Source organism: Buteo buteo, chromosome 11 (assembly GCF_964188355.1).
Source record: "Buteo buteo chromosome 11, bButBut1.hap1.1, whole genome shotgun sequence".
In the NCBI taxonomy this organism is placed as follows: Eukaryota; Metazoa; Chordata; class Aves; order Accipitriformes; family Accipitridae; genus Buteo; species Buteo buteo.
The window spans coordinates 17,846,712-17,870,374 of record NC_134181.1 but is presented as its reverse complement, the minus strand read 5'-3'; the positions used below and the strand labels follow the sequence as shown (position 1 = coordinate 17,870,374).

Sequence of the window (23,663 nt, the reverse complement as noted above, 5' to 3'; positions counted from 1 at the left end):
AAGGTTCAAGTTTGACAGGGATGTTAGGAGGCAGGTCAAGTGAGTGTCTAATGAAGATGAATGGAGAAAATTGCTGGTACAAGGATCACGTGGTGGGCGCTTAGCCCAGGTTGCTGAAAGTGTGATGGAATCTCACGGCTTCATTTATCAGTGTCATATTTGGGCTAAAAGTGAGCAGTATTGTTCTCATTTCTTCCAGATGGATAGGTCAACTTTAATATTTATTGCTCTTGTAGAACATTTGTTTGATGTATTTCCATTAGCTAGGCAATAATAGAAAAGCAGTGGAGAGAAACATACAACAGCTCCCTTCCTCTTCAGCTGAAATATGGCATACACTAATGTGTAAATATTTCTAAGACTGTCACTGATTTTTTAATTTTTTTTTATTTGATGACATGATCATATATATTAAGGAGTTTTATAAATATAATGGAAAAAACACATCAAGGAAGTATAAAATATTTGACTTTTAGTGTGTGATTGTTAATCTTCTAACTTTTCATGAGCTTATAGTGCCTTTCAGGAGCAGCTTTTGCTTAAGGATGTCAACTTTAGAGGGGGAGAGAGAGAGAGAGAAAGAAGGCACAACAACACTGTATTTGAAGGACTGTTACAAGCTGGAAGTATTTTAGCAAAATCAACTTGTAATTTTGGATTTCACAAATGGAATATAAAGAACTTTGTTTCTGTCATCTTTTTTTTCTTCATTTCTATCGTTGCTAATTACTTTTTCTATGATGGGAAAAGACCACTTAATCTGGGTAGATGTAAAATTTTAAATAAATAAGGGATCTAACCATTACAAAATTGTGGCTTGTAGCTAATAGCGGTAACCCCTGGTTACTATTTATGAACGGATTTTTTCCCATTTATAGGAATCAGGTTCAAGGTGTTTGACATATATTATTTTATACTGTGGAAGGAAACTTAGCTGTTTGTGAAGCAGGTGTTGTGTTAAGTGCAGTGCAAACATCCTAGCCATATGTTTCTATAATTTAAATTAATTTGGTACAGTCATACTGTTAATCTTTAGTGACTTGTTGATTGGCATTTTGCAGACATATTTCTGGAAGGCACCCAATACCATTTTCTGTAGCCTTTCTGGCAGTAGCAGAGAGTAACATTTCCACAAATTGGAATCTTGTACAGCTCTGGGAAGGGAGCCAAGATTTAAATTAGACAATAACCTCTGCTCTGTATATAGCTTCTATTCTTCAGCTGTAGGGAAAGTGATTTGTTTAATACAGTCAGCTCTGTAGCATATAATAGACTGATATATGAGTCACTCCTTGGCAATGTGCGTTTCTTAAATTTATATAGATTGAACAACTAGTTGGTAATGTACTTAGTTACAGTTGTGCAAACAATAACTATTAGCAGAGCTGAACAGACCTAGAAAAAATTGTGTTTGATTGGTGTTTGCTAAGAATTCTGCAGAACTGTTGGATTTTAGAACAATCCTCCTCTTCAGGTGCAGAGGAAACAATTTCATAAACACGAGTAGTGTTTGAGCTTTGGAAAATCAATAATAAAGCTTTTATATCATAGTTTAATGTTTCTTTCGTTTCGTGTATGGATGCGTGTACACAGTGTTCCTTAAAAATTAAACTTAGCATCAGTCTGTGTTGTAGCTACATAATTAGGTTGCAGCTCTTTTTGTTTTGCCCTTGTATATTTTTTTTCTCTCTTCATGTTAAAATCTGTTGCTGTCAATTGATATCTATGAATGCAAAGAATTCTTTTCTTTCCAAACAGCAAGGATCTTTTCTTAAAAGGAGAGCTCTTTACACCATTCGGTTCATGTTTATTTAAAAGCTTAAAATCATTAGACCAAATCTCACTTTTTGTCCAACAGAAAATTGATTTTGCTAACAAAAATGGTGTGGGCCTGAAAGAGAATATTCAGAAATATGCAAATAAGTAGAGATAGAAATCTGTTTGAGCAGCTGAACAAAGCAATCAAATTTTTCCCATTGAAAGTTTATTTAGCTTCACTGTGGACGCTTTTGAGCAAAATTATAAACTGCTGTTAGTGAAATACTTCTTTTTATAGGGAAAAGGGGATTCTTTTAAAGCAGAACTATTTTTAATACTCCCCATTTTTCTGCCAGGTCTTACATTTACAAAATAAAGCACATTGTAAATATTGAACAATACACAGATATATTTCCTAACAGTTTATAGTAGGCTGCATATTCTGGGTGGGTTCCAAGCAGTAGTTAGTATAAATGATATGCCAATCAAAATTATTTTTGCAACTATAACCTGTTATAATGCAGTCTCTTATCTGAAGCGTCAACTTGATATAAGCCAGATCTCTTTTCTTAAGCTTTAACTCTTACATGTATAATTTCCCTTGTCCCAAACTAATCCTGCTTCTGTCCCGATCTAATCCTGCTTCTGTCCCCTAAGCTTCTCAGTAGTACACTACAGCAAAACATAATTTATGTACTTGGTTATATAAATATTAATCATCACTGCTTCCATTAGGTCATGTGCACTTTATGCCTTAGTCAGGAGTGACTTGTGTACAGGATATCTGACGTACTTCAATGAGTAAGTAAGATTTGTAAATGTCCAGCATGTCCCTTCCAGGCCCGTTTTTCTAATAATTCAGCTTCTGTGTAAAAGCTGACTTTTACAAAAAAGTCCCCTTGTAGCCAGCAAGATGATTACTCAAAATTTGACCATTTCTACTGGTAAATAAAGGTGTGATTTCATAATGTGCCAGGTTTGGCATTATGGCTATCTTAAGGAATTCCTTCCTCCCCTCTTCATTCCTGCCCCAGATGAAAAAGAAACTTTAATTGCATTTACCTCCCCAAATCTTAACGAGTTCCATGTTTCATTTTTGCAGTGGGACCTCAAAAACAGTTGTATCAGCATAAGCAAAGGGATACTGAATTCCCTGAATATAGAGCAAATAACTAAATAAACAAGGGCGTGGAGGTTTGAAGCATGATGCACGAGATCTTCTCTGGAACTTAGGTCACTTAACGATGTGGCTGCAGGTGGCAGTGCTGACATCGTGACTTTGAGTCACTGGAATGTCCTTTAGTTTGGTTCCCACTGCTGCTGATAGCTGAAATTGAATCCTGCATATAACCATTTTATGGAAGCTGGAGATGCTGTAAATCTCCTTCATTGTTGTTGATGATCATTCTAAATGTTGACGACTCTGTTTGGATGATCTGGGAAATTCTGGTGTGAAGGGAGTGTGTGAAATTGCCATTTTTAGATTCTGACAATAAAAAAATCCATTAACGAGGTCGAAGCGCTGTGATATTCACAAGCTGAACACCATTCTATATCTCTGAAGGAGACAGAGGTTAGAGCCAACAGCATGGGTTGTGCTTCCAAAGGGATGAAGAGACCAGAAAGGGGCTTGACTTGCCCCAAATTTATGTTAACAGAGCAAAATGTAGGAGGAGTGAACACAGTTGAAAGAGCATTTGCATTTGAGAATGGTGAAGAGGTTGAGTATTCTTTCAATGTAGTGTTCTGTTTATGAAGCATTTAGTGTATACATCTCTGTAAGGAATGTAATCAATACATGCACCCTCATTTGCTCCTTATCCCCTTTTTGCACATGTGTGGTTAAGTAATACAAGATGGCAGAAACATTTTTCTTATTTCAGAAGATGATATATTTATATGTTGACATGAAAATTGATAGTCCTTTTACCTTTTTTATAGTAGCTAGTTTAGCTACAGATGATATTTCAGTTACTGGAATATAGCACACAGCCACCACCACCACCGTCTGATCCAAGGGTACAGCCTGATTTATGCTGGCAAATAACCGTTCACTGTTTTTCTCCCTGGTAAGTACCACTGCAGATTTCTGCTTTTCCTAGATGACCCTTACACAAGTTATTGTTTGCATTTTGGTTTTATGAGACAAGCGGGGGTTTTGGGGTGGAGGGGAGGGGGTTTGTGTATATATGTAAGAGGAGATATTTCTTATAACCAGTGGTTTGTATATATGGTTGGACGAAGGTGAGATTATAGCACTGGAAGAGATTCCTGTGTCACTTGTAATCTGTCGTTGCTGGTTTCAGCAGTGGTAAGGAAGGTCCCGCACAGAGATGTGTGAAGGATCGTCATGGCACATTACCCAGAGTTTTCCATGGACCTATGGGAGCTTGGACATGAACAACTGTTCCATGCTGTTGGGAAGGCAAAAACAAGATTGTATGGGAGACAAAGGAAAAAAGACCTTTTTATCTAGAACCAGTAGTGCTCTGGAATTGTGAGATTAGTTTAAATGTCATGTTCACTGTTACAAGCTGTCTATTTTTTCAAAATATGAAAATTTATATGAAAGTGTATGTAAATACGTATGCTTTGAATTGCTTCTAGATGCTCTCAAAATCCTGTTTCACAAGATATCACAAACTTCTAAATCTTTTTTCTTTTAATTTTGAATGCCTCTCCTTTGCTATGTGTTAATCTTTCCTCGAAGTTTATTTTCATCCCTTTTCTCATACCAGTTTTCAGTTTATCTTTTCCTTATCTAGCTGATAAGCTAATTTTTATTATCCTGCTCTGATAATCATTGTCTTACTATACCTTTCTATGGGCCTTTCTTCCACACTTTCTCTGCTTCCTAGTACCCAGCACTTGTACATCATTTTATAGCAATTGCGTATCATTTTATTCATCTTAAAACCAGACTATGTATATCGTATTTGACAACTCAGTTCTCCCATAAAATAGATATATATTTTTAATGTTGTTTTTAATAAATTTTGAAAATACCATTGAGCAACCTTGTTTTGATTAGCAAAGGAAACCTCTTTCACTGGAGAACTGTTGTAATAATTCTGGGGCAGATCAGGCAAAACCATTTTCTTGAGGATGGTTTGGTTTAGGGTTGGTGGGTTTTTTTAAGTCTAAAAATCACTGGACAATATTATCAGAAACAATTCTAGATGCTTATGCAAACGAAAAGGAAGTCATGATTTATAATAGCATTTAGTTTTTACTGTGACCAGTTAGTTATTTCCCCAGTGTTGGTTGGTATTTTCCTTTTTTAGTGTCAAGAGAGCTGCCAGACCATCATGTGCTATTCCTCTGTTCCTGCCTTCTTCATTGCATTCACACTAACACTGTGCAGTGTCTCCCAGTTTGGATAGAAAAAATGACTGAGAAGTTTTATGGTACAACAAAATACCCCCAGTTTTGCAGACAGTGAAGCAACCAACCTTGTGGATTTACTGTGATTTGTTCTTACTGTGAACATAAAAGCAATTTTCATGTTTCACGCTCCCTTGTATGGTTTTGCATCGTTTCACTTGCTCACCAGAAGTGGACATGGGATTAGTAGTTCTCAACTCTTCTGCAACTCTGATATCACAGAAACATAATTTACCTGTGTCGTAAAACTTGGCTAAAGTTATTGTGATCCAAAATATAATATAGTAATGGACAGATTTAGCCCTGGGTATTTGGAAAAAGAACCCCCAAATATATAGAATTTTCTGAGAGTGTACTGAGTCCAGGTCTCACTTCTACTATGCAAAGATTTCTGGTCTCTGGGAAATTTTCTATTCTAGAAGTGGGATGGAATGATAAGGTTCAAGATACAAAATAAAAATGAGAGAACTCCCAGTAGTTTGCAGCTAGTTGTAGCAGGCATCTGCGTGCCAGAAGCACATGGTTATGGTACAAAGTATTATTTTGTTCCATCAGAATGGTTTCTGTATCAAAAGTACTGTCTTAGAGACACCTGAAGAAATGTTTTTGTAGAGCTCAGATCACCATCATGCTATCAGCTAATAAGGAAAACTTAAGAGTGCTACATGTATATAAGCTTGTGACTTTTCCCATTTGACCTCCAGTTGTTAACGTGGCTTGTAATTAACAGGTATTCCTAAGAATATCTTGCATAGTTTCTGAACATTCAGACAAAGAATGTTCATGAAGAGATTACAACTAATTCATACATCTAGTTTGAATTCATAGTAAAGCTAAATCTGATTATTTTAAATTCAGCTGAGAAAGATTCAACTTCTTGCACATCTTGGGTGTGAATAGCATAAGACACTGAATTGTCTCAGTCCACTAAATTAGGAGAATATTTTCAGAGCGTGAGTTGTGAGCTGTGGAACAGCTTGGCAGCAGAAATGCTACTAGGATCTGGTGTCTCTTATACTTCAGAAAAGAAACTCAAGAATTTGCATGTATCAAAGCTCAGGCTTGCTTACATCAAGACATGAAGGGTAGTACTTGACTATTCAAGAGAGCTTTTATTACCATTTTTAGTCTTATATTAAAAAACATTGTTTTTGCTATGGCATCTGAAAGTTATGAGGAGAAATTACGTTACTGAGATGCCTGGCATGCTTTTTGATATGTACTTAATTCTAATGCTAATTAGTCATTAGTATTTTGTAAACATCAGTGCTGAAGATCACCTGTAGACTTGGGGGGCCTGGCTTTCATATGGTGCTAGACATTTCCAGCCCTGCATGTGTGAGGCTATTGGTCAGGTTGCATTTGAAATAAGATTATAACCAGAGCAACCTGATTTTTCTTAACTGGCATTAATTTGCTTAATATAAGATTTCAATATTTTAACATTAGGATTTTCATGGGTTTTTTTCATTATTGGGAGTGAAAGTTTTGAGTGAAACTTTATTCGTTTCACTCGTCATAAATGGAATTTGCTGTGTACCCTTTGTGTGTCCTCAACTCGCGGCAGAACCTCAGGGGCTGCAATCAATATCAGAAGTAATTTCTGTGCCCGCTTACAAGAAGAAATACAGTGACCCAATTAAGTGAAGAAAATGCTAGACTGTAGTAATGGATGAAAATGCAATTAAAGTAGGTTACTCACCTACAAAATAAAGTTTCTGCTGCCCAAAACGTTGCCTTTAGGTGGGAATGAAACAGTGGGAAGCTAAAGAGAGATAAATTAAGCCTGATTAGTCTCAGTGGCATAAATTAGGAATACAAGCTAGCATGAGGGATTATTCCACTCTTAAATTTAATTCTCCTCTACTGTTACTGCAGACCATTACATCCAATTCAATCTTGCATGTTTAAATAAAGTTAGTCGTTGCTGAAAACTCTCCAGAGGCCTCCCTGCTGTGGGATTTGTAATCCAGCCCCAACTAAAAATAGTGGAGAAATCCTCCAGGTTTAAAGTTGATAAAGAAACAGGAGGAAGCGATGTGCTATGTGCAGGCTTCCAAAATGCATCTGTGATCTATGTTATATTGACACACATAATTTTTCCAAATTGGAAAACGTCTTCACCTGAGGAGAATTCCCAAATCTTGTGCCTATCAGTGATTTTCTTGTACAACCCCTATTCTTACAAGCTTAGCATATGAAATCCTTGAGCCTCATCTGTGCTTTCCTGTTCTTCCCACACAGAAGGGCGTTGCTTATTGCATGCTGCAACGAAGAGCTTTGGTTGAGGATAACCATCACTGACTAGTGCTGGAGTTGGTGTATTTCTGGGTGGCTTTTTTCTGTTTATCATTTGGATATGTGTGTAGTAAGAGCAGAGTTACATCCTACAGGCTGTCTTTGCAGTAGGCGGATTGCTTTATACAGCCTCGCATATAATGAAGTAGAGTTCATATAGACTTTAAAAAAACGCTATTTTTCTATTTGATTATGATTAGTATTTCTAAAGTGGAAAGTATTTAATTTCAGAAAAAATCACAGGAACCCATGGTATCAACGTGACTGAGAGTTGAGATGTTTAAGATTTTATGCATGTACTGATTTTAGCCTGAAAGTGTCTTGACTGATCCTCCATTATGATTATTATAAAATGTCTACATCTGCTTCACCCTTTCTCTATCAATTCTATATTTAAAACTTGATATAATTTGCTAGTGTAGTAGAGCTGAATCACAGTCTAGAATGGAATTTACAATTTTCACTGGAGTGAGTGAAATTTGATATAAGATTCTAAGGAAAGCTACTTAGAGCCCAACTGCAGTATAATCACATCACTTTAAATTCATGTGAGAAAATGTTACAGTAATCTTGAATATAGTGATATAAAACTATTTCTTGGGATTCTAAGAATAAAATGCTGTCATTATGTTAAGAAATGCTTAGATTCAATTCTTAGTTTATATAAAATAATTGGGGAGGTAGACATGATTAACACCTTGGTTGTATGAACTTAATGCATTGAAGAGGAAGATGAAACAGAAATGTTCATGTGGCAAAAACAGTTCTGTATTTATGCATTTTTCCCCCACCCCCCCCCCAAAAGTATCCTTTACAGCAGTTAAAAAGAAACTGAGGGGGGTAAAAGGATAGTCAAATAGAGGTGTAGAGTTCTCAAAGACAGGCCCTTAGTATGTTAGGACAGGAGCGGGATGGTGCTGCTCTCTCTCGGGACCTTTCAGGTCCCATGTGCTCTGGAGGACTCCCGTCCCCGAGCAGGGCACGAGCTAGTGGCCGCCGGTCACAGCACCAGGTGCTGGTATCGGTGCTGCTGTTGTGTGGAAGGTGGATTGGAGGGGCAGCCCCAGAATTGGGTCCACCGGTTCGGGTCTTTCTTACAAGTTATTTTGCAGTACCATGTGTACGTGTTGAGGCCGGTCTGAGAAGCTGGTGAACTTCTTCCATTTGGTAAATGTCATGGAGAACAGAGACGTTTCCACCCTCTCACAGGGCAGTGGAAAGAGAGTAGTTGTGCTTTACCCTTGCTTCAGTTCTTTAGAGCAGTTGTGGAAAAGATTTATAATTTAATTTATTAATTTAACCACCATCTGTCCTCTGATGTCATCAGAAGTAGGATCTTATGTATAATTTGAGCTGTTTAGAGAAATGTAGCTCGTAAAACGCATACATTGAATGGATGCTGTGGAACTGTGTGTTGGAGAAGGCCTTTCTTGTGTGGAATCCAAATTGCTAGAAAGTTGTAGAAAAATATATACAAACAAGAGACCTAGCCATACAAGTAAGTTCTTTTTGCATTTTAACAATATATTCCTTCCATGACATTTATGTCTAATTTGGTTTATTCCAGCAGCAAGTACATGCTCATGAGAGTGATCATGAAAATAATTTCGTAGTTCATCACTGCAAACATCTCTAGGTTAGAAAGCAAAGAAAGAAAACACGTTTTTTAAATATTCATATATTTTTAAACAAATACTTAAACTACCATGGCCTCTCCTTGGCTTTGTTACTGAATGTGTTTCTCTTAACATTTGGTCTCTTTGGGTATTTTAAGCTTCAGGCAACAACAGGATGTGATGATAGTGAGTGTACTTCAGAACTCTTTGAAGTAACATCTGTAGATCTTGTGGTGTCTTTTTTATGTGAAACTTAGTGGGTTGGTCTAAGCTTGATGTTTGTATTAGCCTTGAACAGAGGAAAAGTAGACTTAGTATATGTAGGTGGATGCAGAGATATACCCAGAATCCGTGTTTGATTCTCCATTTTACTACCTTCGAAGGCAATGTGGACAGAATGGAAAATCCATTCTTCTCTACAAAGAGCCAAAATGGTAAATTGAAACGCTGAACCTGTGACACAAAAATATTTGCTGTGTTTGTCTCGGAGAGAACTTTCAAGATTCAGACTAGTTTTATAACACCTTAATCTTGTATAAATATTAGGACCAGGACTGTACTTCGGACCACCTTTTAATATTTATGCATTTAAATATGGAATAAGTAGCATTAAAAATCTGGCATATATTGAATTGCCTTGATTGTCAGTCAACTGAATAATTATACTGTGCATATTCATGCAAAGTTACTTCTTGCATATAAAAACTTTTATAGACTGTATCCTTCTTAAGAGATCTGAAAATGTCCAACATGAGACCATTAAATATTCCTTTCATTACTGTTCCTAAGACTCGCACAGTATCACACTTTGCAAAATATCATTCAGTTACTGCTGTTGGCCATGGAATTCACTGAAGGAGTTCATATTAAAGAATTTGGCTGGAATCGGAGAGATTAAGTCAGTGCTTTTTATTGTTATTGTCGAAGTTTTTATTTGCTGGCTGAAAGCTTTCAAGTAACTTCAAACGTTTTTGTTCTAATTGCTTTCCTAAAACTTTCAAATCTGTACTAACTGCAAACAGTGTGTCTGATGGAGATTTGAGGATATATGAATAAAATATAAATGTCTATTTTTCTTTAGGATCTTGCTCAAATATTTTATCCCACTGAGGTTTTTTTGGCTCTAAGCAAAGAGTAAAGAATGTGTGTGTATACATATATATGCATAGACATGCATATGTAAACGTATATATAACAATTAGTGTGGCAGATGTTTAAGAGTCAAAAATTGGAATCCAAATGGTCCCCTGAATTAAAGGCTCTTAAGATTTTAAATATCAAAAGACTGTCAAATGTATGATTGTACAGACACTTATGTACAGATTCAATAATTAACGAACCACCATTGAGATTATTCATTTGCCTAAAATTCAGCATTGGGGATGTGACTGCAAAACTGGGTACTTAGAATATTTATTTTAACATTTTGTGCTCCTGTCTGTTGTTTGCTAGTTGCTCATCAGCGATGTGTTCTTAAGCAAATTAAGCTTTCTGGTGTGAAATCCTCTATAGGAACTCCTGTTTTCAACAGGGCCTGCATTTCCTCGTGATTATTGCAGGATCCTGATATGGTTTGTTGGAAGATCCTGATGTGGAAGAAACAGAGAGAAATCACTCTTGTGTAGTAAGTTCTGGTGGCCAAAGTCATCAAGGCTAACACTTCCCAGGTATATTTTCACATGTACATGAAGATCTTTCCTAGAAAATTTGTAGGCAGAACGTAGCGGGAAATGAACCCGCTTCCAGAAGATATTCTCTACTGTAAAAAAGAATAATAGTGTAATCTGTCTCAGAAAGCTGATTTCTATTGTACTATCCTATAATAATCACGTATTGTAAATTTGCTGTGAGAATATGAATGGCAAGGCTCAAGTATAAACTTGGCATATATAATACATGCTACCTAGTGGTCCAGTACTTCATGAAATTCTTAAAAAATTGTATCTTTTGCTGACAAAAGCATTGTCTCTATGCATGTATCCATACCCTTGTGCACACACACACGTAGCGGTTTGATCTTTGCTGTAACTGGGATACGTTATCTGCTTACTGACATTTGGTCAAAGGCTGACCCAAATGGGCAGCCTTTTGACTGCATCTGGTCCGACTCTCCGTCTCCTTTATACTCAGTGACTCAGTCCTTAACCTCCAACAGCTGTGTGTTGTCTATGGTAAAGAATACTTCTTGCATCTGGCAGTGCGTGCTATTTCTTCCAAAATGTTAGCATCCTGCCAGAGGAGTACAGAAATTTCTGCGGGTAGCTATGTAATGTCAAGATTGAGGATACCATTTTGCGTTCAGACTGAGATAAAATTAGTTCTTTATTTACAAGGTTTTGAAATTCAGGTTTTAAAAGATGCTTCATTCACTTGTAATGATAGAAATCCTTAACAACTTTAGTGGTATTGCATCTGTGAACCAGCTACTAAAATCTGCCTCATTGTTTCTAGTAGCAAAAATAAAATAGAATACTTGTATTTTATAAAATAACATGAATACCACCTACTGCTTCTGAAGTATTGAAACTGTCATGAAGGACTTGCTCTTCCAGAAAAGAACACTCTGCTCCTGCTATGAACACATCATACTTAAAAATAAAGCCTCTACATAGATTAGCTGGATATCCATCTAGAACAGAAATGATTGGAGAATTCTCGTCTGTTATTTTTACATTCATTGAGAAAATAAATTGTGTTTCCTGATGAGAAAAAACCCCAATATTTAATTTAATACATCTGGTGAGGACACTGCTGTTCATAGATGGTGATAGTTGATACTATTAAAAAAAAAAAAAAGAAAAGAAAAAAATGCCCCCCTCCCAACCCTCCTCCCACTCCATCTACTTCTGTTGCTAGAATAATTTTAGTGTATATTGTTTTGTTTGGAGTAATCAGGCTGAAGTAGCATTAGTCCAGCTTCTCATCTTTTAATTACAGACAGTTTATTGTCTATGCTGTCCCACTTTCTGCATGGTTCGCCACCAGCCAGCAAGACTTAGCAATCTCCATTAATTTAATTTGGCATTTCATTCAATCAGACAGGCTGTGAACATGATGAATTTTATTTTTTTTTTTTAAATAACACAATGCTCATTCTTAATTGATGTCCTTATCAGACATTGTATTTGCCAGAGCTGTAATTATTGGTCAGGCAGCAAAATCAAATCTGCCCAAACGCAGTGAAGATGTTCTCCGGTGAAATTATTAAGATACAGTACTTAGACCTGCAAAGTAATTTAGTTTTGGTCTGTAATTACATCTTTTGGGATCGTTATCTTTCTTTTTACTCATAAGGATAGTGTAACCTCAGAGGAATTAATTTGCCAAATATGAAGATAGAACTGAGATTCTTGCTGTAATATATATTTGTGCAAGTAGATATTATTCTATATAAAAAATATGAACATGCTCACTCTGTAAAAGAATGATTTTATTAATGGCCATATTTTAAAAAATATGGCTTCTAATTTTATTGCAGAAATACTGAATTGTGATCAGTTGAGGCTGCCATTTTCCATAAGCAATAACTTGGCATCAGAAATGATAGAAATTTGGATGTGTAACTCTCTAAAATACATATGCAGGTGGACATGTAGTGTTGTGACAGGACTACTTTAGGGCTAGTTCTGCTGGCAGTAGTTCAGCATCAAGCCAGTGAGAATTTTGTCTGGAGATACTATCCTCAGAAACTTTAAATATGTATTTTAACTAAACATTAACTAATAATTATGAAAGTCATGAAAACTAAGTCTGAATTCTGTTTTGCAATAAGGATTGGGATAGGGCTTTCTTTAATAAAACAAAAAAGGGGGGAGAGTGGATTCTGTAATAGCTATAATTTTTTTTTAATTTATTCTTAGGTATATGAAATGTAGTCTCTGAGTACAGAATTGCAGTCATTCCTTTTAAGCAAAATGTAAGTCTCTGGATTAGTTATGAGAAGAAGATAAAATGTGTTTTGTTCCTTTTCTGGATATATTTTGTTTGAATTTTTCATTTGGGACTTTTATTCACATTCCATGGTTTTGGTGGTATTCTGTGCTGGAACAATAACCCTTCCAACTGTTTCCTCTTCCTTGTGGTTGCACTATTAAATTAAGTAGCAATATTCTAAAAAGAATTATTTAGAAAACCTAATGTATTTGCCTGAAGATTCTAATTTTACTGTTGAGCATAAAAATAGTAGTATTTTAAAAACACATTTTTATTCCGTTGAGATGCTCAGATAAAAGTCTGGGCTCCTCTATGTCTGGTTTTAAGTTACTTATGTATTTCTGTATTTGCACGTTTTAGGAAATGAATAGTGGGTGTGAGTTCTAATATTTTTCAGATTAGAGTTGCACCACAATTGAGTTGATTTAAAGACAGAAATGTAGAAAGTTGTAGTAAATACTAATGACTGAATGTTGTAAGTAAAATAATTTCTCCATTAAAATCACTAGCAAAATTCCCATCAAGTTTTATAGGTTCAAAATGTTATTCTGTGTGTCCATAACACCTTCAAAATTAGTTGCTGGCTTTATTTTTCATGCTTTTTTTATATTACGGGTTTGTGGTGTAAACTTCTCTTTTGCTTGTTTTATTTCTTGCTGTGGCTTTCGACTCATCACAGTTGCAAAAGAAGAGCCCAGACAGTAGTCACTATTTAACCTTTTGAGGTTTTCTGAAGATTTTTTTCAGTGGGAATTCAGACTTTGTGGACAGTTAATTACTGATTTTTATCCCAAATGGCCAAGGTTTTCTGTGATGTTCATCATATTAGACTTGTTTCTTAAAACAACCATTTGTTAGTCTCAGCTTTCATAACCAAGCCGTTTTTAAGCTCTGGTGGGTGCGAAGGGTAGCTGGAAAACTCAAGTAGAGTTGTGCTGTGCTGATTAAAAGTGGCTAATCTCTTGATTTGCAAAGAGGTATCGTAACATCTGGCCTAGGAGGTTTGGTCTATGAAAATGTGCAGTTTGTAGAAGTGGGGCATTGATACAGTTTTTGAATCCCCGATCCTGGGCAGGAGTTGATTTGGTCTTTATTAGGGCATGTGCTAGGGAAGGAATAGAGTGCAGGAATTCTCCCTTAGCATTGCAGCTATACACCCTTCCTAGAAAAGATGAATAAGGCTAGATGTTGGGCTTCACATTTGGTAGTCAAAGCTAAGAGAAGAGCTTCAACAAGCTATTCGATAAAGAATCAGTTTTCTTGACATCTCTATACAAGGTATTAGTAAGCAAACATCCAGTCTCTCTCATTACAGTCTTCATGTTGGTTCTTACGGATTTCAGTAGGACAAAGATTCAAGTGCCCTTGCCACATAAAAGAGTAGAGGACTGAGCTATCATAGTTTTAATGCAGTGATTTGCATGAAGAATGAAAGCTGTGATTCACAACCAGTTCAGAAGAGGTTTTGTTTCTTAGCAATCCATTTCATGAAATCAGCATATGCTTGTGGTTTCCGTTGCTTTGCTGTGGCAGTAAGTTGTCGTACTCATGCTTAATATATTTATCAAAACTTAAGACAGGGTTTGAACTCCTGAAATCAAAGGAAACAAATAGTAGTTTGTAATGCAATGATGTGTTGCCAAAGGAAGCTGAAAAGATTTCATTCTTTCATAGTTAGAGAGTGAGGGTGCTCTGAGATCTTTAGATGCAAAAGTTTATGCAAAACCTTGCTAATTGCTATGGCTAAGTAATTTGCAAAACATCCCAATGCCAGCACGAAACAAAAAGATAGCCTGACTAGGTGCTGCATCTTACTGTCTTTCTGTCACAGGGACTCCACAGGAGTATACCTGGGCAGACCAAATAGCCAGGTCTTGCCTTTAATTTGAATGCCTGCTGTCAGCTATAGCAATGCTCTGAGATGTTTATGAGGGGTCTGAGCAAGGGATCCTTTAGAAAATGAATGGAGAAAAATGTTGACTGCAACAAGAGTCATTTCACAAAAAACCATCTTTCCCAAATTATTTTACTAAAATAGACAAGAACCCCTTGTTCTATTTAGAATGATTTATAACTGTTCCCAGCTGATCACAAAGTGTTTCTAAATTAAATGCCATTAATTATAGCCTTATATAGATACAAAGATATGCAAGAAGTGCTTTGTAATTCCAGCTCTGCACTTCAGGTGAGAGCTTTTTAAATTACTTGGACCATTGGAGCCACCTGCTTGACTAAATGCTGAGGGCCCTGTGTTTCAGTACTCATCAGTGCATTGCAGTGTTAACATTGTTACTGATTTTTCTCATTTCTCCAGGGCAAATACTAATTAATGGATACAATTCACAGCTGATTAGCTGTAGTTTCTTCAGTAATTACATTCGCAGACTAACTGTTCAAAAGAGGATTTCTAACCCAGTTCTTATTTCACTCTAAGCTTAATTTGTTTTTTGAATTGTTTAGGTCCTTAAGATAATAACCATTTTATTTTCTTTTGTTGTTATAGGTACCATTAGATAATAAGGAAGTTTAATCTTAGAAATACTCACTGATAATTGTTGTGTGCCTTCAATGGATTTCTAATTCAGAGACAAAAAATAAATGTAAATCATATTAGTTATGATCCATACTAACAAAAGCCTAAATATGCCAGGTTCTGACATCAGTGCCTGAGTCATACACAATAGGCTCTTAAATATTGTAGCCCAAGAACAGAATGAATCTAAGGATATGTACTTGTAACTTTTAGCTTTGACATTCCTTGTTATGTCATTTGCTTCTGCAGTCTTAATAAAATGGAAAATTATGTTGTCACTTTCCCCTTTGTTTTACTTTAATAAAACAAAAAGGAAGAAAACCACTTGGCAGTCAGAACAGCAGTAGCTGTGGTGTGAGGAATACCTGTAGATCAAAACAATATAGAATTTTACTCTTCAAGGTAAAAATTGGTTACATTTCCATTTTGAGGCACTGGAGCCCCTAGGATGCTAAGCTCATTAAAATAAGATAGGGTTTGTTCCCACTCACTTATCCAATGTTAGAGCTATACTTGCCTATTGTACTTTTGCACTTAGGTGTAATTTGAAAACTTGATTTCTTTTTTTTGTTACTGTAGAAAGAATAGCTCTATTGGAGCCATTTGAATTTTTCGTGTAAATCCTTCTTAGTTTGCCACAAACTGACATGAAAAAAAAATTCTGTCCTGTCCATCTCACTGTTGAGCTGAAGTACTATGTCTTTGTGCGACAAATCCACACACACACATCCGTATGTGCCAAAACAGTAATTTGAATGTGCAATTCGATTTTAATTTTTTAATCTCCAAAAATGGGTGACATCTGGGCTTTTAAAAAATGGATGACATTACTTGAGTATCTGCATAGCTGGGGATAACAGAGTTTTAATAGCTATGAGGCAGCCTACATATTGTGTTAAGGCCTCTGTTGCTTAACATGTGTTATAGATTGAAAGATTCAGCATGTTAAGTACTCAAAAGGAATTTCATACTTCAGAATGAGGAATCTCATCTCATATTCCTTCCTCCCCACGATTGTTGTCTGATTTTGTTGATTTCCTGTTTTGTCAATCAGACAATTCATCAGGTACACAAGGCTCCAATTCTTTGTGTCCGTCTTCCTTTTTTCATCCTCTATCACTGTTAGTTTCCTCCTCTTCTTATTTTTTTTTTCCTTTTCCCCCTCCTTTTAACTTTTGGTCTTCTTTTCAGAAATGGATTTTGGAGGTTTTGGGGAAAGAGCCTTTCTTGAAAGGATTACTCTGTCCCCTCCACTGCTCTAGGGTGCTGGAGGAACTGGAGAGAGTCAGGGTCTGAAACACTTCCCTGCTAAAAACAGTCAGGCACCAAGTACGGCAGTAGTAAATTGAGCTGGAGCAAAGTGGTTTTCCTTTCAGGACAGGTTCAGCTGCTCTGAAAGCACAACAGAGCTTCTTCCTTGGAAAGAACAGTCTGTGCAAGTGCATGGTTACCCATTCTCACGCACTTGTTGCAGAGCCTATGCTGCTGGCGGTGGAGTTTGCTGTTGTGGCTTGGGGGGGCAGGTCCACCAAGATCTGGCAAGATAAAACGAAGCCTTCCTGAAAAAATTTGCTTTACAGAACTCGAAAATGGGACTTAAGGGAAGAATGCTTAGCGTGGCTTTAGCAGCAGTGATGTGGCAGGGCATTGTAGGGACAGCACAGGGACTTTTCTCTCATTTGATACTCCTACTTCGCAGTGTGCGCTTTGCCTGGTAATAGAAATGTGAAAATGTGAAAGCCTGTGATTTAGTGTTTTAGTGGTAGCTGCATGACATGCGTGGTATCTGTTCCTTGAAGCAAAGACTCTAGATGCCTGCCTGCTCCGGGAATGCGTGCAGAAATAACTACCAGACTAGCTGCTTTTTGGAAGTGCCGTTTAAGGGAATAAGGCACACTAAGTGCCAATTAACCAAATGCTGATAATCTCTTTCTTTTCTATGCTCAGTCTGTAAAAGTGCTTATCTTCGTCAACAAATGTTCATACTTGAGAATTTGGAGGAAATGACTCTATGGCATCTGAGAGGATCCTTTCAGATCACTCGTGTGTGAGAGGAGTTGTGCCTCAGTGGGAGTAAGTGGGCACTCCGCCCACTCCAGCCTGGGTAGATCTCAAGGTCTCAGTGTGATACAGTTTCTCTGATTCGCAAAATCTTCTGGTGCTAGTGTTCACTGGGGGCGTGGGAGCTCAACTGGAATGAAGGATAGACAAAAGGGGATTGTTTGGCTTTTTAATTTTGTGGAAAGAATGGGATTTTAAGAACAACACTGCAGATTCTCATTCTTCCCCTTATTGACCTTCATCTCTTTAAAACCATCATCTCTTTAAAACCAGGTCCACTTGGAATAGTAATACGCCAGCTACTCCTAGCTGCAGCAATCCTCTGGATCAGGATCACCTGCAGAAATATTATAATGCGTGTCAGGAAAGATGTAGTAGAGCTGAAATGTCTTTTCTGGAGAACAGTCTCTTTTTAATGGACACTTAATTTCCAAAGTCACCTCTAGGTCTGCGGGCTGGCTTTGCTACATGGACAAAGTTGAAGAGATACACTTGGATATCTTCCATGTACAGACCTGGGGACACAGAGTATGTAATAATAATAATAATAATGTTGAATCCAGTCTACTTCTGACTTCAAAGAACATCTGCAAAATTACATCTTATCTGTTTGTTGTTTTGTGTTTGTTGGGTTTTTTTCAACTTTTTCTGTGCCAGGGATGGGGTAAAGAAAAGTTTATCGTGGCATGCATTAAAGTCCAAATATTTATTTTTCTTTCAGTTTGGAAACAATAACAACTACATGAACATGGCAGAGGCAAATAATGCATTTCTTGCTGCAAATGAGGTAGATGTTTTTCTTTTTTATCTATGCTTATATTCTGCTGTTTGCTGTGATAATTTAACAGACTTTGAATGGATGAAGAGTGAAGTGCCGAATTTCTGTGTGTTTTATGGAGCACAAAATAAAGACTTTAATGAGAAAGAAAATAACCTGACAGCTCTCCATTACCAGTCAATTTAGCTGTCCATAAGGCTGTTACTTACATAGCATGTCAATAGAAACAAATCTGCTTTATGTATGGAAAAAAATAATAAACAGAAGGAAACAAATAAAAAGCACAGTAGGTGTACACTTTGAAAGCAAGCTTAGTAATAGTCATTACTAGCTAATGTGCTAATTTCTGTTATAGATGCAAACATTTTAATTTGGGTTCTTAATACTCATATAAGTTAGAAAACCAAACCCAGCTTTGTTGCCTGAAGTGTATGTGCTGCATGAAGCAAACTTCTGCCCAGAATCAAGAAGAAACCCCGGGGCCAGGCTGGTGGAGACTGGCTGGGTTGTGGAGGTGATGTATTTAATCACTGCCTTTGAGAATGGAACCAGGAGAAAGGTATGGCAACTAGAGTCTCCATGTATTTGTTACAGTGGTGCTGCCTTACAGCCAGTTAACAGACTCTCAGCATGCTAACACTGACCCCAGCTCCAGACAGAAACACCTTTTGCTCATCGCTAAAACCCAACAGCTCTTAGTCCAAGGGGAAGGATGGAAGGTGCAAGATGCACTCTCTAGTAATGTACATAGCAATATGGAGAACAAGAACTAAGTATTTATATAGGGTGCATGCCATAAGTGATCTTCCCAACATGAGGACAGATTAGAAAACTGGGCAGCCTTGATTTTACATGTCATAAGTGGCGATTCATTCGCAGGTATTCTTGTGCACTTTTAAAAAAGCCATCTCAGAGAAAATAAGCAGAAAGGTGTAACAATAAATATGAAGGTTAGAATTAAGAGTCGTGTTTTATGAATCTTTTATACAATGGTCACCATCTCTCTTTACCCAGCAAGACTGCTTAGATAAGGGAATATTGTTTGGCACTAGCTCCAGTGTTATTTGTGATAATGAACACAAACCCCATCTGTAATGACAACATGATGTTTCTTTCTGTAGAATTTTTTTCCTACATTTGAATCAAACATTGATGAAAGCTCTGCTGCCAGCAGCTGTTCAGAGACAATTTAATTCCAGCTGTGATAATTCACCGTGTCAGACATTGGCTGTTATATGTTGATACAACAGTTCTCCAGATTTGCATTTTTATCAAAAGGAACAAATGTTTTGAATGTTTCAGTACAGATGGCATTTAACCATGCACACAGTTTTTTAAAAAATGTGTACGATATAAATATTTGAAAAGTTAATAACTTTAAAAAATGTGATTGGTAAGATAAATGCCATAAATGTTATACTATCTTTTCGTCATAACCGCACCTTTCTGCAATCCCAAATTGCGTACTATTCAGGCTCTTTTTACAGACTGAATAGCCCAGTGATTTGAATTTAAGACTACTTCACTAAGGGGCTTGCTTTCTTCTTAGATTACATCTATTTTGTTCTCAATCTTAGGTCTGTTATATGTTTTTTAAAAAAGATATATACTTATTTAGAGAAGTTATATTGTGAGAATTAAATTCACATTTAAAAAATGTTAGAGTATTCATCAATTTACTCTCCCATTTGTAGTAAGCTGTAAGTATTAAGATGAATGCTACTTTCCTAAGTAAAATATTGTATTATTATCTAGCTGTGTTATATATTTACACAGTTGTCCTAGAGTTATTCTGTTAGATGGGGGAAAAAGATGCAGTTCTTACAATTACTACTGTCTCATAAATATGTCAGGTAAAGAGAGGTTCAAACGTACTATAATAATACTGATTTCACTGAACGCTTCTGCTTGAACAAGGAATAAAAATATGATTAAGTGTTAGTGTTCACATTAAAGCGTGAACCTAACTTTGCAATTACTGCATTACAATGTATTTAATTAGAGTGTTTTTACATTAACATGAATGTAGCTTTCTCGGTATGATTTTGGACCTGAGCACTGCTGAGCTAGAAGCCCATTTTATTCCTGTAAATAATGCCTTAGGAGTGTAATCCTAGACCACATTCAGGCTTAGAAGCCGCACATTTGCTTTATGTTTTCTGTCTCTATGTCATGATTACTACAACCCATTTTAAAGCACCTTAAATATTTATTGAAATAATATTTCAAGTGTTAATTACAGTGGTAATGAAAACAGCCAAATGCCACATATCAAGAATGAGTGTTTATCCGTATTGTTAATGTGATATGTTAGATTTCATTAAGCAGTAATGGGGTAGCAAATGAGTCACAAATTACAGTTGCATCTGTTACTAGACCACATTAGTGCCAAAATAACTGCAAATGCAGCCATAGGGTTGTGTTCATTAGCCAACCACTTCTCCTGGCCAATCCATCCTTTGTGTTTGCGAACTATGGGGTCCACAGGAAGAAAAATTCACACCTTTTGTAATATAGCAGCAGGCAAGTCCAACGTCTCCCTAATCCAGGCCCAGCTTTCACATCCAGAATTAAGTTACAGTCCTGCAGTTTGAGCAAGATGGGTAGCGTCTCGGCAGACTCTGACGGTACTGCAGTCTGCAGCAATCTGGGACCTCATCATTTCTGGTGTGAGACCAATAATGACAGCTGACAGGTTCTATATGCAAGCAAAGGTTTTTCTTGTGTTTCAGTTTCCGTCTTCTCTCAAGCGGTTATTAATTTATATCATCATTAACAGTTTGAAGGATGACAATTTGCAGCAGTTAATGAGATCTTTCACTGAACTTATCATTTTTAAATTAACTGGCATTAAGTCATTCTTTCAAACAATGTAAATAATACATAAAACAATTTCCACCCCCCCCACACACGAATCCTGAACTAATGCAAGCAAACAAATCCCAGAGCAGCCTTGCATGTCCAGAACACGACAAGAGTGCCTATTTTAGGATTGCCAACTGCCCAGTTTGATCAAGATGGTCCTGATCTGGGTACATTAAAATGGCCTAATTTCAGGCACTGAATTTCTATTATTAAGTAGCAGTGGACCTGAAATAATATATGAAAGTTCATTTAACTTGCAAGAAATTTGAATAAGCATAGCTCATTTGTTTCCCAAATAAAAATCAGCTATGTTGAAGCCAGATACAGACTCTACTTGAATAAAGATTATCTTTGACAGACACATGCACACGTACAAACACGCACAAACCCTGAAGATAACTGGCAGTAAACGTTTTGCTCAAGGCATCTTAACAGGTGTTTAGTTCGTAACAAACCTACTGTTCAAACAAAGCTGGCTTGCTTCAGAAAACACTGGAAGCTGCTGTAATCACCCTCACTCTTTTATACATGTCTCTCCTTGAAATTACAGTCCTTGTTTAAAAGGGTGCATTGTACTTTTGGGATGGAAAAGAAAAGAAATAAAGATCAGAATTATAATATTTCTTGTTTATAAGTGGATGAGAAGGAAACAAAAGATGTGAAATGGTCAGTGCTGAATTAATGTTGGACATGTGCTACAAAATTGTCAGTATTTTATGAAGCATGAGAGTAATGTAAGCTGTTTGTGCTATTTTACTAACATATCAATAAAGTGGCAATTTGTTATACAGCCAAATCCAATGTAGCTGATATTCAGACTAACAACAAAGACAGATGTTGCTAATTAAGTACGCATTAAAAAACTGTTAATTCTGATACTCCATTAAAGCCATATGATAATGAGACTTAAATCTTTAATCAGAATGATCCATAAACCCCTTCAGCATATGAAACTTAAAAATTTTGTTGCATAGAGAGTTTGCATTGAGAACAAAAGAAGATTTGGACTGCAGGTCCGGAGGTAGTTGCTGAGAGCAGGGTGCCCTAACGTGGTTTGCCTTGTCCTGTTCTCTTCTAGCAGACATTCCATACGCCGAGCCTTGGGGACGAGGAGTTCGAAATCCCACCCATTACCCCCCCACCCGAGTCAGACCCTGCACTGGGGATGGCAGATATCCTGCTGCCCTTTCAGGGCCTTGGTGACCAGCTGCCTGCCCAAGGAAATGAATTTACACCTCAGTTTCCCCCCCAGAGCTTGGATCTTCCCTCTATTACAATATCCCGAAATCTCGTGGAGCAAGACGGCATCATCCACAGCAATGGATTGCATATGGTAGGTCCGGTTCTTTGTGTGTTTCCATTGCCTAATGTTGTCTGTCACAGCATAGTAATATAGATTTGTGTCATCTATCAGTTTTAATTGACCTCTCGGAAGATCTGTGTGGTTTCTTGGTATTGTAGGCTGACCAAGCATTTGCCAATGCTCTGTATCGTGTGCAGGCGTGTTCTGTATGAATGATGACACGTGTTGTCAGTGTTACGCAGCAAAGGATACACTATTGCTCAGTTCCCTAAAGCAGCTGGCAAATGGTTAAGGGTTTAATATTGGTGAATTCAGGAAGATAAACGTGGTGGTTAACATACAGCACAATGCTATGATGTGTGTGAACAGATCTCTTGTGAAGAAGCAGTCAGGCTTTATAAACATAGAATTTTAATTTTGGGAATGGACTTGGAAGCCCATATCCACTGGCATCATATGCATCCCAAGTGCTGCTAAAGTTCAAAAACGTGTTATACAGTTGACACTGGCATCGAGAGTTGAAAGACCAATGTGTTGGCCAGGGTGAACTACAGCATTTAGAAGGAATCGCTTGTCTGTATTTCAGGTATAGGACCCACATCTGAAAGCCATCAGGATATTTTGAAAGTGCAGTATTGAGAGTAGCTCAGAAAGGGAACAGTATGCCAGCAGTAAAAAAACATGTTATTTCCCTGTATTCCGCATATTCCATGGGCTAATTCTTTATAAATGGAAATTGATTTTTTAATATTTTTTTTTTAACTCATAATAGAACTGATTGACCATACTCAGAAATACAGGGCTATAAAAAGACTTTGTTCAGTCCAGTGCTGTTGTTGACCACAGAGGCTGGGGCAGGTTAGGCCTGTTCCTGGGCTGTTTCCAAGCCCTCCAGAATGGGGAGGGACGGTCTGGCTGTGAGGAAGGGCTAAGTGACAGGGACTGTGAAGCTAATTCCAGTGATCATTCCTGTTAATTAGAACAATCAAAACCAAGGCTGTATGGAATCTATACACACTGTATGGCTGTGATCTCAGTGGGAGGCTGTACAAGGCAGTTTCCACTTTCTTGTTGCATTTCCCTTTCAGCTTTGGGGGATCTCCATGCTTGGGTTTCTCTAAGCTTTATGCAGTA

General features: G+C 37.1%; 1 protein-coding gene across 6 annotated transcripts in view; it reads left to right on the top strand.

Annotated features, from left to right (window-relative positions):
• Nucleotides 1-23,663, top strand: part of TOX3 (TOX high mobility group box family member 3) — a 114,937-nt gene that overhangs the window by 39,717 nt on the left and 51,557 nt on the right. For 4 of the 6 annotated variants that reach the window (XM_075040226.1, XM_075040227.1, XM_075040222.1 and 1 more), the window contains 2 exons: nt 18,305-18,370; nt 22,305-22,559. In XM_075040226.1, coding sequence (XP_074896327.1) covers nt 18,305-18,370; nt 22,305-22,559 — 321 coding nt within the window. The remainder of the gene's footprint in view (nt 1-18,304; nt 18,371-22,304; nt 22,560-23,663) is intronic. The other 2 variants (XM_075040223.1, XM_075040225.1) reach the window with 1 other exon arrangement.